Genomic DNA, 10,273 nt, shown 5'->3' with positions numbered 1-10,273 from the left:
TCCTCTGCCTACTAGAGTCTCACTATCCACCATATACCAACCAAGGTTAAAGCACAAAGACATGCTCCGCTCTTCCCTGTGCTCCAGCAAGAAGTATCCTTGGAAGAAGAAACAGACAAAACAAATCCCACCTCACACTGATGTGAGTCTCTGTTGGAATTAAGATTCAACAACTGGCAACAGGATCTCAAAGAGTTTCTGGCAGTAGGCCCAGATCACAAGCTCAGGACCCACAACCATCTTGTGCTGCTCTTCACCAAACCGCTTGCTGAACTGGGATGGGAAGAATCAGGAGGTGATGCTCACGCCTGGAGGAAGTGCAATGGGTCATCCTAAAAGAGGCAGTTCAACCTCAACCCATCACCTTGTGACCTGCACCATGGTCCAGGCAGCAGGGCGAGGCAGGCTGGACCCTGGCTGGCAGCAGGTGAGCCTGGCATGGTCCAGAGCCCAGAGGCCATGCAAAGCATTGGCATCCTTTCTCCAGAGTGGAGCTCAAGCTGTCGCATTTAGGGAAGCTTCCCAAGAATTCAAATTAAACAACAGTATTACTTGATGCATTTAAGCCCAACCTTGTCTAATTCCATTCAGAGCATTCTATTCTATAGAAAAGCAGCAACACCACCAGAGGTCCTGTACCCACCTTCCACTGCTGCACCACTGGCAGCTGCATGGGCTTCCCAATAAAACCCAGGGCTGGATCAATGGTGTTTCACCTGCCTGGGCTGGTGAAACATCTTCCAAGGCGAGCAAAGGCCATCTGATTTGGCAGCGATCCCTTTCCTGCAGGAACGAGCTGTCCCTGCTGGAGAGCTGGGAGCAACCAGCTGGGTGTTTTCCAAGCAGCCTGGTCACAAAGCAACCGGCAGAAGCTTTAAGGGAGTAAATTTGCTCAGGAGCTACTGGCCAAGTGGCAACGACTCAATCCTCATCGGTGCATCTCCGGCACCCGGCGTGCCCAGGGAGGAATGCAGACAGCATCCCAAAAGCTGCACCCTTCCAAAGCACCTCCTGCCCAGGCAACTCAACAGGGCATTACGATCAGGTACTGCAATATCAGTTAAGGTTTACAAGCATTAAAAAGGAAATACTGGTAACCTGATGGTAGTTCTGCATCTGTGGGATCTGGTGGGATTTATTCCAGGTTTGGCTTTTCTGACAGAATGTGGAGAGTTATTACAAAGGCACAGGTATCAAATAAAACCAGCAACATTCTTTTTAATTAAATACCCCAATAAAAAAACCAACACTCGATTTCGGCTTCACGTATTCCTCCCTTAATAAGAGACATGGTTTTGTTTTTTTTTCCCCTCTGGAAAGGTTTTAGTGCAGTGATTCTATAGCAACAGAAAAATAAACTAAAAAAAGGCACAAACTGTTTTGTGGTTTGTTTTTTTTTTGTCTTTTTTGTTGTTTTTTTTTTTTCTTTCAACTTTAACACTTTATATTTGTCTATTTGAACCTCGGGTAATAAATCACTGAACGCAGCAAGAAAATAGTCTGCCCATTTCTGTACACTATACAAAATCCCTACCAACAGTACATTATTTCAGCTTCAGGAGAAATGTACAGCATAGAAAGACTCTTAAAAATATAGTGCCCATACAGAAATTTTGTTAATTAATTAAACTCATGGTCTCTTGCTACAGTGCCCTTCACCATCCTCATTTCCCCCCTTATTGCTGGGACACACACTGGGACTCTGCCCCCCGGCTCCCTACAGGCTGGACCCAGCCGGAACCCAGCACTGAGCACGCTACCGGGGTTGCGCCCCTGCATCAGCGCCTGGTCCATGGCCCCAGCAGGGATGGGGTGAGCCCCATCCCTGCTGCTCCCATTCAGCATCACCGGCCACGTCTCAGTGCTGGGAGAGCTTTTGGCTGGAGAGGAAGGGACGACTCTTGGGAGTGGGACACAGGCAGCATCCCACACGTGGGTCCATGCTGTCTGCCCCCCATTCACCCCACAGCTCCTCTCCTCTCACCCCGCACCGCCTCCCTTCTCTGGGGCTCTCCCACTGATGCTTCCATTGTGTTTGCAAGTGCAAGCGTGGTTAACACATGCTCTACCCTTTCGTCAAGTTTGTCATGATAGGTGGTGGGGTTCCCCCCCCCATAATACTTCATAAAATAGTAACTTTTTTTTTCCCAGGAATTAAATTAAAGGGGTTTTCCCTTTAAATGTATTAACAGAGCTGAACCCCTCCACCCACCCCAAATTAAGTGCAGCCAGAAATGGTTTTCTGTATACTTCTGATACCACGCTTTAAAAGTTAAAACCTACCAACCTTCTTTTTCCCCAAGATGTAATTCATGCAAAGTTGCTATTTGTTTAAGTAAGTTATAAAAGTTGATATCTCAGGCTAGAAGAAGCTGTAGTCTTGGTTATTCTTTAGTTGGCAGGCACTGTACATACATACCGGGTACAGACACATGCCGAATCTGCTTTGCATTGCTTTTTGCATTGTACAATTCACAAATCTGACATCATTAAAGCAGTTAATTACCTCTGATGGAAGGCTGCAGTGAGGCCATCTACATTTATCAAACAAGCAGCTGGTTAAGATAGTAAGTATGCTCCCCCCCAACCCCCTAGCATCCCCCAAAATGCTATTATCTGTCACACGTTGCTTCTCTGAAGTGGTTAGATTTGGTGCGCACATTAATGTGCAAATGTGTTGCCATAGGAACTGCAGCCTCCATTACGCCTCAATGACACCATTCAGCAAAAGCCAAAACTAAAAATAACAACAACAATAACAAAAAAAAACACAAGGGAAAAAAGACCCCAACAACCCTTAAAAATGAAACAGAAACAAACAAAAAACAACCCCCAAAAGGCAGCAAAGTCAAAGTCCAACGCACATGCGGAGCCTGGCCCAGGACTGCAGGTTACGCGTGGCTACGGAACAGCGCGGGAGATACTTAGGTTTGATCTTAACTTCACGCTATGGTACAATGGGGCTCAGAGTGAGTTCAGCCGGTCCCAGTCCGTGCTGGCTTAGGAAGGAGAAGGGGAGCGGGGGAATGGAGCGGAGTCGTGGTTACCGGATGCACCCAGGGTCTCTCGGGAATTTGGCAGAATGAGGCACATCCCAATAAAAGTGCAACACCAGTGCCGTGGTGGCAGTGCGATGGGTGAGTGCGTGCACGCGCTTTCCTCTTCATGCACTGGAGCAAGCGGGTTAGGGTAGAGGGGGGAAATCTGTCCCCCCCCCCCCCCACTTGTCTCTGAAATCTATTGACCAGTAACTAATGGTAAGACAAATGCATATTCTACTGACTGGTGCCCGAAATACTGAGAACTGCATTCAAGTAATATTTTCTGCACTACCATGAACGCGTGGCTATGTTATCTTACATTGGGAGGAGGAGACTATGTACACCAGAGCAGTGGTAACTGGCTCGCAGTTGAGTTTCTGTGCTTTCCGGAGGTACCTGGGGAGGAGAGGCCGCCGCTCCGCTCCACTCCACTCTGCCCCGCCGCGTCGCAGGACTCCCAGCACCACCACCTGCAGCATGCGAGGAAGGAGCGCTGCTCGGCCGGGCCATCGAGCTGCACGGAGCAAACCAAGAGATGACATGAGGGAAAACAAAGACTCAACCCAACAACCGGCAGAATCGGGTGGCGAGGAGGAGGAGGAGGAGGGTGGTTTATTATTTTGTGAAGGGGGAGAAGGAAGGAAAAAGAAAACGCATATTTTGTTGGTTTTGTTTGGTTGGGTGGGTTTCTATTCTTCCCGCAGCTGCAGGCGGTAGCGGTGGTAGCGGAGCTGGAAGAACATTCTCTCCAGTAAGGAGCGCGTCATCCCTGGCAGGGCGTAATGTTCAACAACACCCACATGCTTGAACCCCAAGGACTCGTAGAGCCTGTGGGCTGCCATCTTCACGGCCGTGGTTCCCAGCACGACGGAGGAGTAGTTGTTGAGCATGGCAAACTCCAGCACTTTGCGGCCCAGGGCCTTGGCGATCCCTTTGCCGCGGTAGTTGGAGTCGACGGACATACGGCGCAGCTCCACTGTGTTGTCCTCCTCGTTGCCCCGTGCTGCCACGATCCCCACCACGTTGCCGTCCAGAACGGCGACCCAGAAGCAGGAGCCTGCGGGAGATAAAGCAGCACATGTAGCCACTGGCTATCCAGGATGGGGAAGGCAGGTAAAGCACCCGTTGACAATCACAGTGATGGGAGGTGGGCTTCGGGTCAGAAATCACCCCTCTGCCACATGTGGGGACTAATGACCTCTCTATAGAAGAGCCAAACTTTCTTTTCCCTTGATGCTGTGAAGGGAATGTTGTTCTCCCAAAGGAAATGCACAGGGAAGTCACTACAAACCAAAACAAGGTTCCTAGGGACCAAGCTTTATGAAGTACAGATGGGCAGTGATCCTCAGCTTACAGTGGCACATGATGGGTAACTGATGATGAAAGGGCAGAGCACTAACAAGGGAAAACACCACGTACACACCCAGAAAGAGCACCTCCTGTGCAAGATCAGGCTCACCCACCCCATCTTCCCCCCACAGGTTGGGATGCTTGTGGCCAGGTCACCCTTGCTTTGCAGCTGCTACGCTTCTGCTGGAGACCAGGCAAGAGCATCTCAAGAGCTGGAAACATGGTGTTCAAGCAACTCAGACCAAAACCATGTAGGGTTTAACCAGCGAGCAAAACCAGCCTGCCCTTAATTGTGCCCCAGTACTGGTCAGCAGACACAATGCTCCAGGAACGTGGCTTAACCAAGAGGCTGCACTTTCTGTGTACAGGGTGGTCAGCACTGACACTCTGCCATGGGGCTGAAGGCTTGGTATAGAGCAAATGATGCATTCAAGCAGCCAAAGCAAAACCCAACCTAATCAAAGCACAGCAACTTGAAGGGCATCCAGCTAGGCTCAAGGCAAGTACCCCAGGGTGCCAAGCACTCCAACCACAGCCCCAGTTATGAAGCTCAAATAAAACTGGACCTCGCTGGAGAGAAGCACTGATGCCATTCTATCCCACTGCTTGTATTAGGCAAATGTTAAAGCCAATGCCACTGGAAACTGCTGTAACTGTGGAGTACTGCAGTAGCACTTGGCCCCACCAGCAAGTGGACTTAAATGAAATTCAAGTAGCGAACTACTTCAGGTCTTAACTAAAGATCTTTACAGGAAGTCCTGTGAAGGAAAAGTGTCTTCAATTGAACTGAAAAGACCAATGTCAGCGTAGGGCAACTGCAACCTTAGCTTGGATATTGCTTAATTAACACCCAAAAAAGGCACTGCTCAATTACTGCAGCTAACAAGGGGCATGGACAGTTCTGTCACTGGGAAGGAAAGTGCTGACTGTCAGTGCTCAGGAGAAACATGGCTTCATCCAGAGGAAGAGGACCCCACCACAGGGAAAACCCTGGTACACCACGACCTTCCACAGGCATTGGCCTTCTTTCCAGTGCTAAGGAGAAGAAAACCTGACTTGAGCTCTATCTTTAGCATCAACCCTGTCAACCTCCCCATGCATGGCATGGCACATGTCCATAAGGACTGGCACTGAACAGCCCAGGTGTGTGCTCAGGGGTGCACAGCACCGCTCGCCCTGCAAAATGAGGGGCAAGGGCATGAATAAGGCACCCCAGAGTCCTTCGTTACTGGAGGAGTGCAAAGCACAGGGTGGCAGGAGGTGCCTCCCCAGCTGCTGCCTGCAGGACAAACACCCCTCGCAGCTCAGTGAAGCCATCAGAAAGAGATGGCCGAGGCCTCCCACCCTTCCCCATGGCACAGCCCAGCTGCCGAGGAAAAGCCTGGCACAAAGGAAGCGCAGGGAACCAGCCCAGGTTCAACTCAGCCCACCAGGCTCGTCCCCACCTTCAGAGCGATGCGCAGCTCCAGCGACGCTCGCTTCTGTTCCCACTGCAAGTCATCCCGCTGTCGCTATCTAGGTCAACAGCTAATTTTTGAAACCCCGGGACCCATCTTGACCCATTTATCAGGAGCAGTTGTCTCCTCCGCTGCCACAGTGACAGTGCAGCTTGTTCCCTGCAGTCACCTGCATCTCAAGACATCATTTATTCATACACAACCCCAGACGAAGACCTCAAAGAGCTGAAACCCAGCAGTCGCCTTCCCTGCGAATACAAATCACAGGGCTGAGAGCTCGCCTCTCGCTGCTCCAGAGCTGCTTTAAACTGCTCAATGTGTGGTGACCTCAGAGTAGCACTGCAGTGTCTGAAGGGGCTACAAGGATGCTGGAGAGGGACTCTTCATCAGGGTCTGTAGTGATAGGACAAGGGGTGATGGATTAAAACTTAAACAGGGGACGTTTAGATTGGATATAAGGAAGAAGTTCTTTACTGGGCGAGTGGTGAGGCACTGGAATGGGTTGCCCAAAGAAGCACTAAATGCTCCATCCCTGGCAGTGTTCAAGGCTGGGTTGGACAGAGCCTTGGACATTATCTAGTGCAAGGCATCCCTGCCCACGGCAGGGGGTTGGAACTCGATGATCTTAAGGTCCTTTCCAACCTATCCCATTCTATGATTCTATGGGGGGGATCTGCCCAACACAACCCCAGCCCATCCCCCTGGCTGCATGGTAAACACACCACAAAATAAAGGCCACAATGACTCTCACCCCTACATGCACAGCCACCAATTTCAGCTCCTGTGGGGTAGTCCAAAAGGGGGTTCACATGTACCCCCGTGTTTGGGGATCAGAGGTGGGATGCTCCCCTGGGACACAGAATGCTGTGTCCATCACCCACCCAGTCAAGAGGCAGCTCCCAGAAGTGCCACAACACAGCCATCAACCGGTGTCACTGCCACCACATCCCTGTCACCCAGCCCTGTGCATGGCAGTGACTCCTGGAGCTGCTTCTCAGCAAGCCTGTCTCGTGTTCCCCAAACCAGAGATGCCAACCCAGGCTCCTCTCAGCCTGAGGTTATGGAATTGCTTCTCTGAATGCTTCCTGTTTCTATTCCTGATTATTTCTTTCTTAGCAAGCGCCTCTCCTCTGTGCCTACCAAGCCCAAGAGGCTGCTAACGCTCACTCGGCAACGCTTCCCACAGTTGCAAAATGGCACGTTTCTAGTATTTTTGGGTCTTCTGTCTATGTAAAACCCAAACCAGGACGTGCCCACCACGGCAGAGCCCACAAGATCCTTCTCATCCCTCCAACCACCCTCCAGGACACAGCCTGTGCCCTCACACCCATCCATCTCAGTGGGTACTAGCCTGGTTGCAAGCAGCATGATGGTAAACCCACACTCCTTGTTAGCTTTTACTTACAACTTTAAGGCTTAATTATAATGATTTTGAGTTCAATGTGAAAAGAAACTGTATCTGGCACATCTCCCAGTGTGTTGTGCACGAAAATGCTTATAATTAGCGGCAGACAGGACACATCTGCTCAAACAATGTGAGCTGTGCTTGGCTCTTGATTACACCAGCACCATCAATCCCCAGGACTTTCACCCTGCTGCCCACCTTGTGTTTGATCTGAGCATCACCAGCAGCCACATCCTTCAGCCTAATGAAGGCACCTCAAATTTCACAAGGTGACAAATAAGCCCAGGAGAAGCTTTCACCCATGGAATTGTCAATTCCCTCCTCTGGGGAGCTGCATCCCATCCGGATGGGGATTTGCTACCGAAAGCTGTTTTGGGCTCCTATCATGTGCTGCTTTGGGCTAAGACCCTCCTTCCTCTGGGAAAACCTTCCTGTTTCAGAGCAGGAACCCTGAAGGTCTTCAGTTTGCTTTTAACCAACATGTTTCAGCAATCCCAGCAGCTCCCCTCCATACCCAGCACTGCTTACTATGGAGAGGGGTGGAAGCATCCCGGGAAAGCTATGCCACACTGCCCCTCCTCAGGGCTGGAGGGGGGTCTCTTCCCCATCTTTTCTTGACCGAGTGGACTGACTCAGGGCCTGCCTTGTTTGTGCACTCTCATACCTAAATTAACTTCATCTCACCTGTCAGCAGCAGCAGGAGCCTTGTTTGCAGCGCTATTAATAGCAGGGGCTGACGTTTTACTCTCTCACACCACTATCTGAAAATAATCACTGCAGCAAAGATAAACACAAACCCCAGCGGCCACAACTCTCCCTGCCCTTCACATGCTCATCTCGTGGCAGCGTCTCTGCCTTCACTTCCATCCACCTCCATCTTCTGGGGTCCCCTGTGAACTCATCGCTATGGCCATCCAAAGCCCTTCCAGCTCACTCCGAGGTCTGCTCTTCATGGACATCTTGCATTTAACTACAGCTGCCCCCTCAGCGCCACCCTGGAGTGCTGGAGGTACCCGCTGGAGGCATTAGCTGTTTCCAGCCAAACACCAAGCCTCTCTGCAGCACTGTCCCTTGCCTCTTGATCTAACCCTCCAGGCTGCCAAAAGGCAAAGGCAGAGGAGAAGCAGCCATGGGAAGCCCACTGCTGCCTTGCTTAGCCATCTCCACTCCCCCAGCCCACGGCCTCACCATGCAGAGCTTCAACTGCAGGAACTCAAGAGGTGAAAGACATAATAAAGGAAGAAATACTCTGCAATGAGGGGGTGAGAGACTGGCACAGGTTTCCCAAAGAGGCTGCGGGTGCCTCATCTCTGTCAGCGCTCAAGATCAGGTTGGATGGGGTTTTGAGCAACCTGGTCTATTGAAAGACGTCTGTGTTCACGGCAGGGTGGTTGGAACTGGATGAGCTTTAAAGGGTCTCTTCCAACCCAAAACATTCTATGGGAAAAGTAATTGGAATGCACACGTCTATGGAAAAGGCACAAGATGGCTGTGATGCGGGTAACAAGGAAGATGATTTGGGGTTGTTCACACTTCACAGCAAGTCACAGCTTTCTCAGCTGATGGCACCCAGGGCCTGAAAGCACACATGACGGCCATGCCTTTCTGCTCTATATTTAAGGCTGATTCCCAGCTTTTGAGGACCAAAAGAGAGCATCCTTCTAACCCACCCACCCCTCTCCTTCAGCACAGGCTGCCCTCAGGCTCCATACACCCTGATGTCTTCCCCAGAGCACTGGCGCCACACTGGCTGCCCATCCTGCACCCAAAGCACCCACCGCTCCTGCCCAAGGCCATGCAGTTCCCTGCCTGTGCCTGCAGCCCTCCTCTCCTGCTCTTCTCCTCTGTCATGAGCTGCACAGCTCCCCCCACGCACCCGGCGGCGATGGTGGGTGAAACCAAATTCATTTATTTTTGCTGCAAATTCTTCTACACCCTTTGGTGAATAAAAGGCCGGTGGGTGGATGGGTGGAAAGATTGGAGCCAAAAGCAATAGCAGAGAGTACTGCTAGGAGAGAGGGGGGAAAATGAGACATCCGCCTTCCTCGGCAGCATGAGTCCTATGTGATTGACTACAGCAGGTTCCCACAGCTTCCTTAAGACCCTTGCCCTCCAAGGAGCACTGCCCCGACAAACCAGCAGTTAACAGCTGTGTGCTGCTCTGAAAAAGCAAAGCTCCGTCTGACAGGAGCTTTTAAAACCCACTGCTTGCTGGTAAATTCTGTTATTTCCGCAGCAGCAAGCAAAGCTCTGCCGCCCCAAAACATCCTGAACTCACGTCTGGCTCCATCCTCCATGGTTCCAGCACCCATGCACCAAGACAAGCCATGTGCAGCAGCAAGCGGACACAGTCCCCAGCCTAAAGGTGGCTGTGCCACAGCCGTGTATTGCTGATGCCATTTAAATCCCTACCCTTTAATGCCATGTGGGGTTTGGGGAGAAGAACTCAGCACTTGAGGCAAGTCTCCCTCCTCCTTCCCCTCCATCCTCAGTGAAATCCAGGGCAGCCCAGCCGAGTTACATCCACATCAAGGCAGAAAGGAAGCTCGTCTGGGAGAGCAGGGCTGCTGCGATGTGAGTGCTGCCAGCGGGAAGAGTCTGGGGCATAGATGTGACACTTTGGCTGCCAACTGGCCACAGACACAGCTTGGGCACAGGGACCAACCAAGGTCAGGCAACAGTGACTGACTGCAGCTGCACAGCCAGCCAGGATAGGGAGGGGTTTATTTATGTGCTTATCAGGCACATTATTACCCTATTATCTCACCCTACCTCCATCCTTCCCATGTCTTGAGTTTCTCTCCCTTCCACCTTTCTAGTTTCCCCATGGCTTCAAGCAGGGCTGCATAACAGCTCCCACAACTTCTGCTAATAACTCTACACTTGACTTCAGTTAAAAGGCACTCCTGGAGGGCTCCTGGATAATAATTGCATTTCAGTGTAGTTTATGGCCAGGGAAACCAGGTGGGATGTGAGAGGCTCTGACTCCAACACTGCTGACACCCGTGAGCATCCCTCTA

The 10,273-nt window shown here is 51.2% G+C and overlaps 1 protein-coding gene across 1 annotated transcript in view; it reads right to left on the bottom strand.

The window, feature by feature from the left end:
• Positions 1-1,193: 1,193 nt before the first annotated feature.
• The window catches only part of NAT8L (N-acetyltransferase 8 like), a 28,209-nt gene continuing 19,129 nt past the window's right edge, over positions 1,194-10,273 (bottom strand). Inside the window, exon 3 of the mRNA XM_062638654.1 lies at positions 1,194-4,098. Coding sequence (XP_062494638.1) covers positions 3,731-4,098 — 368 coding nt within the window. The 3' untranslated portion in view covers positions 1,194-3,730. The remainder of the gene's footprint in view (positions 4,099-10,273) is intronic.

This window comes from Pezoporus occidentalis, unplaced genomic scaffold (genome assembly GCF_034315485.1).
Source record: "Pezoporus occidentalis ecotype Australia unplaced genomic scaffold, CSIRO_AGI_Poc_V1 ctg58, whole genome shotgun sequence".
Lineage (NCBI taxonomy): Eukaryota > Metazoa > Chordata > Aves > Psittaciformes > Psittacidae > Pezoporus > Pezoporus occidentalis.
The sequence above is the reverse complement of the archived record's forward strand: the minus strand, read 5'-3'. Positions and strand labels throughout refer to the sequence as shown.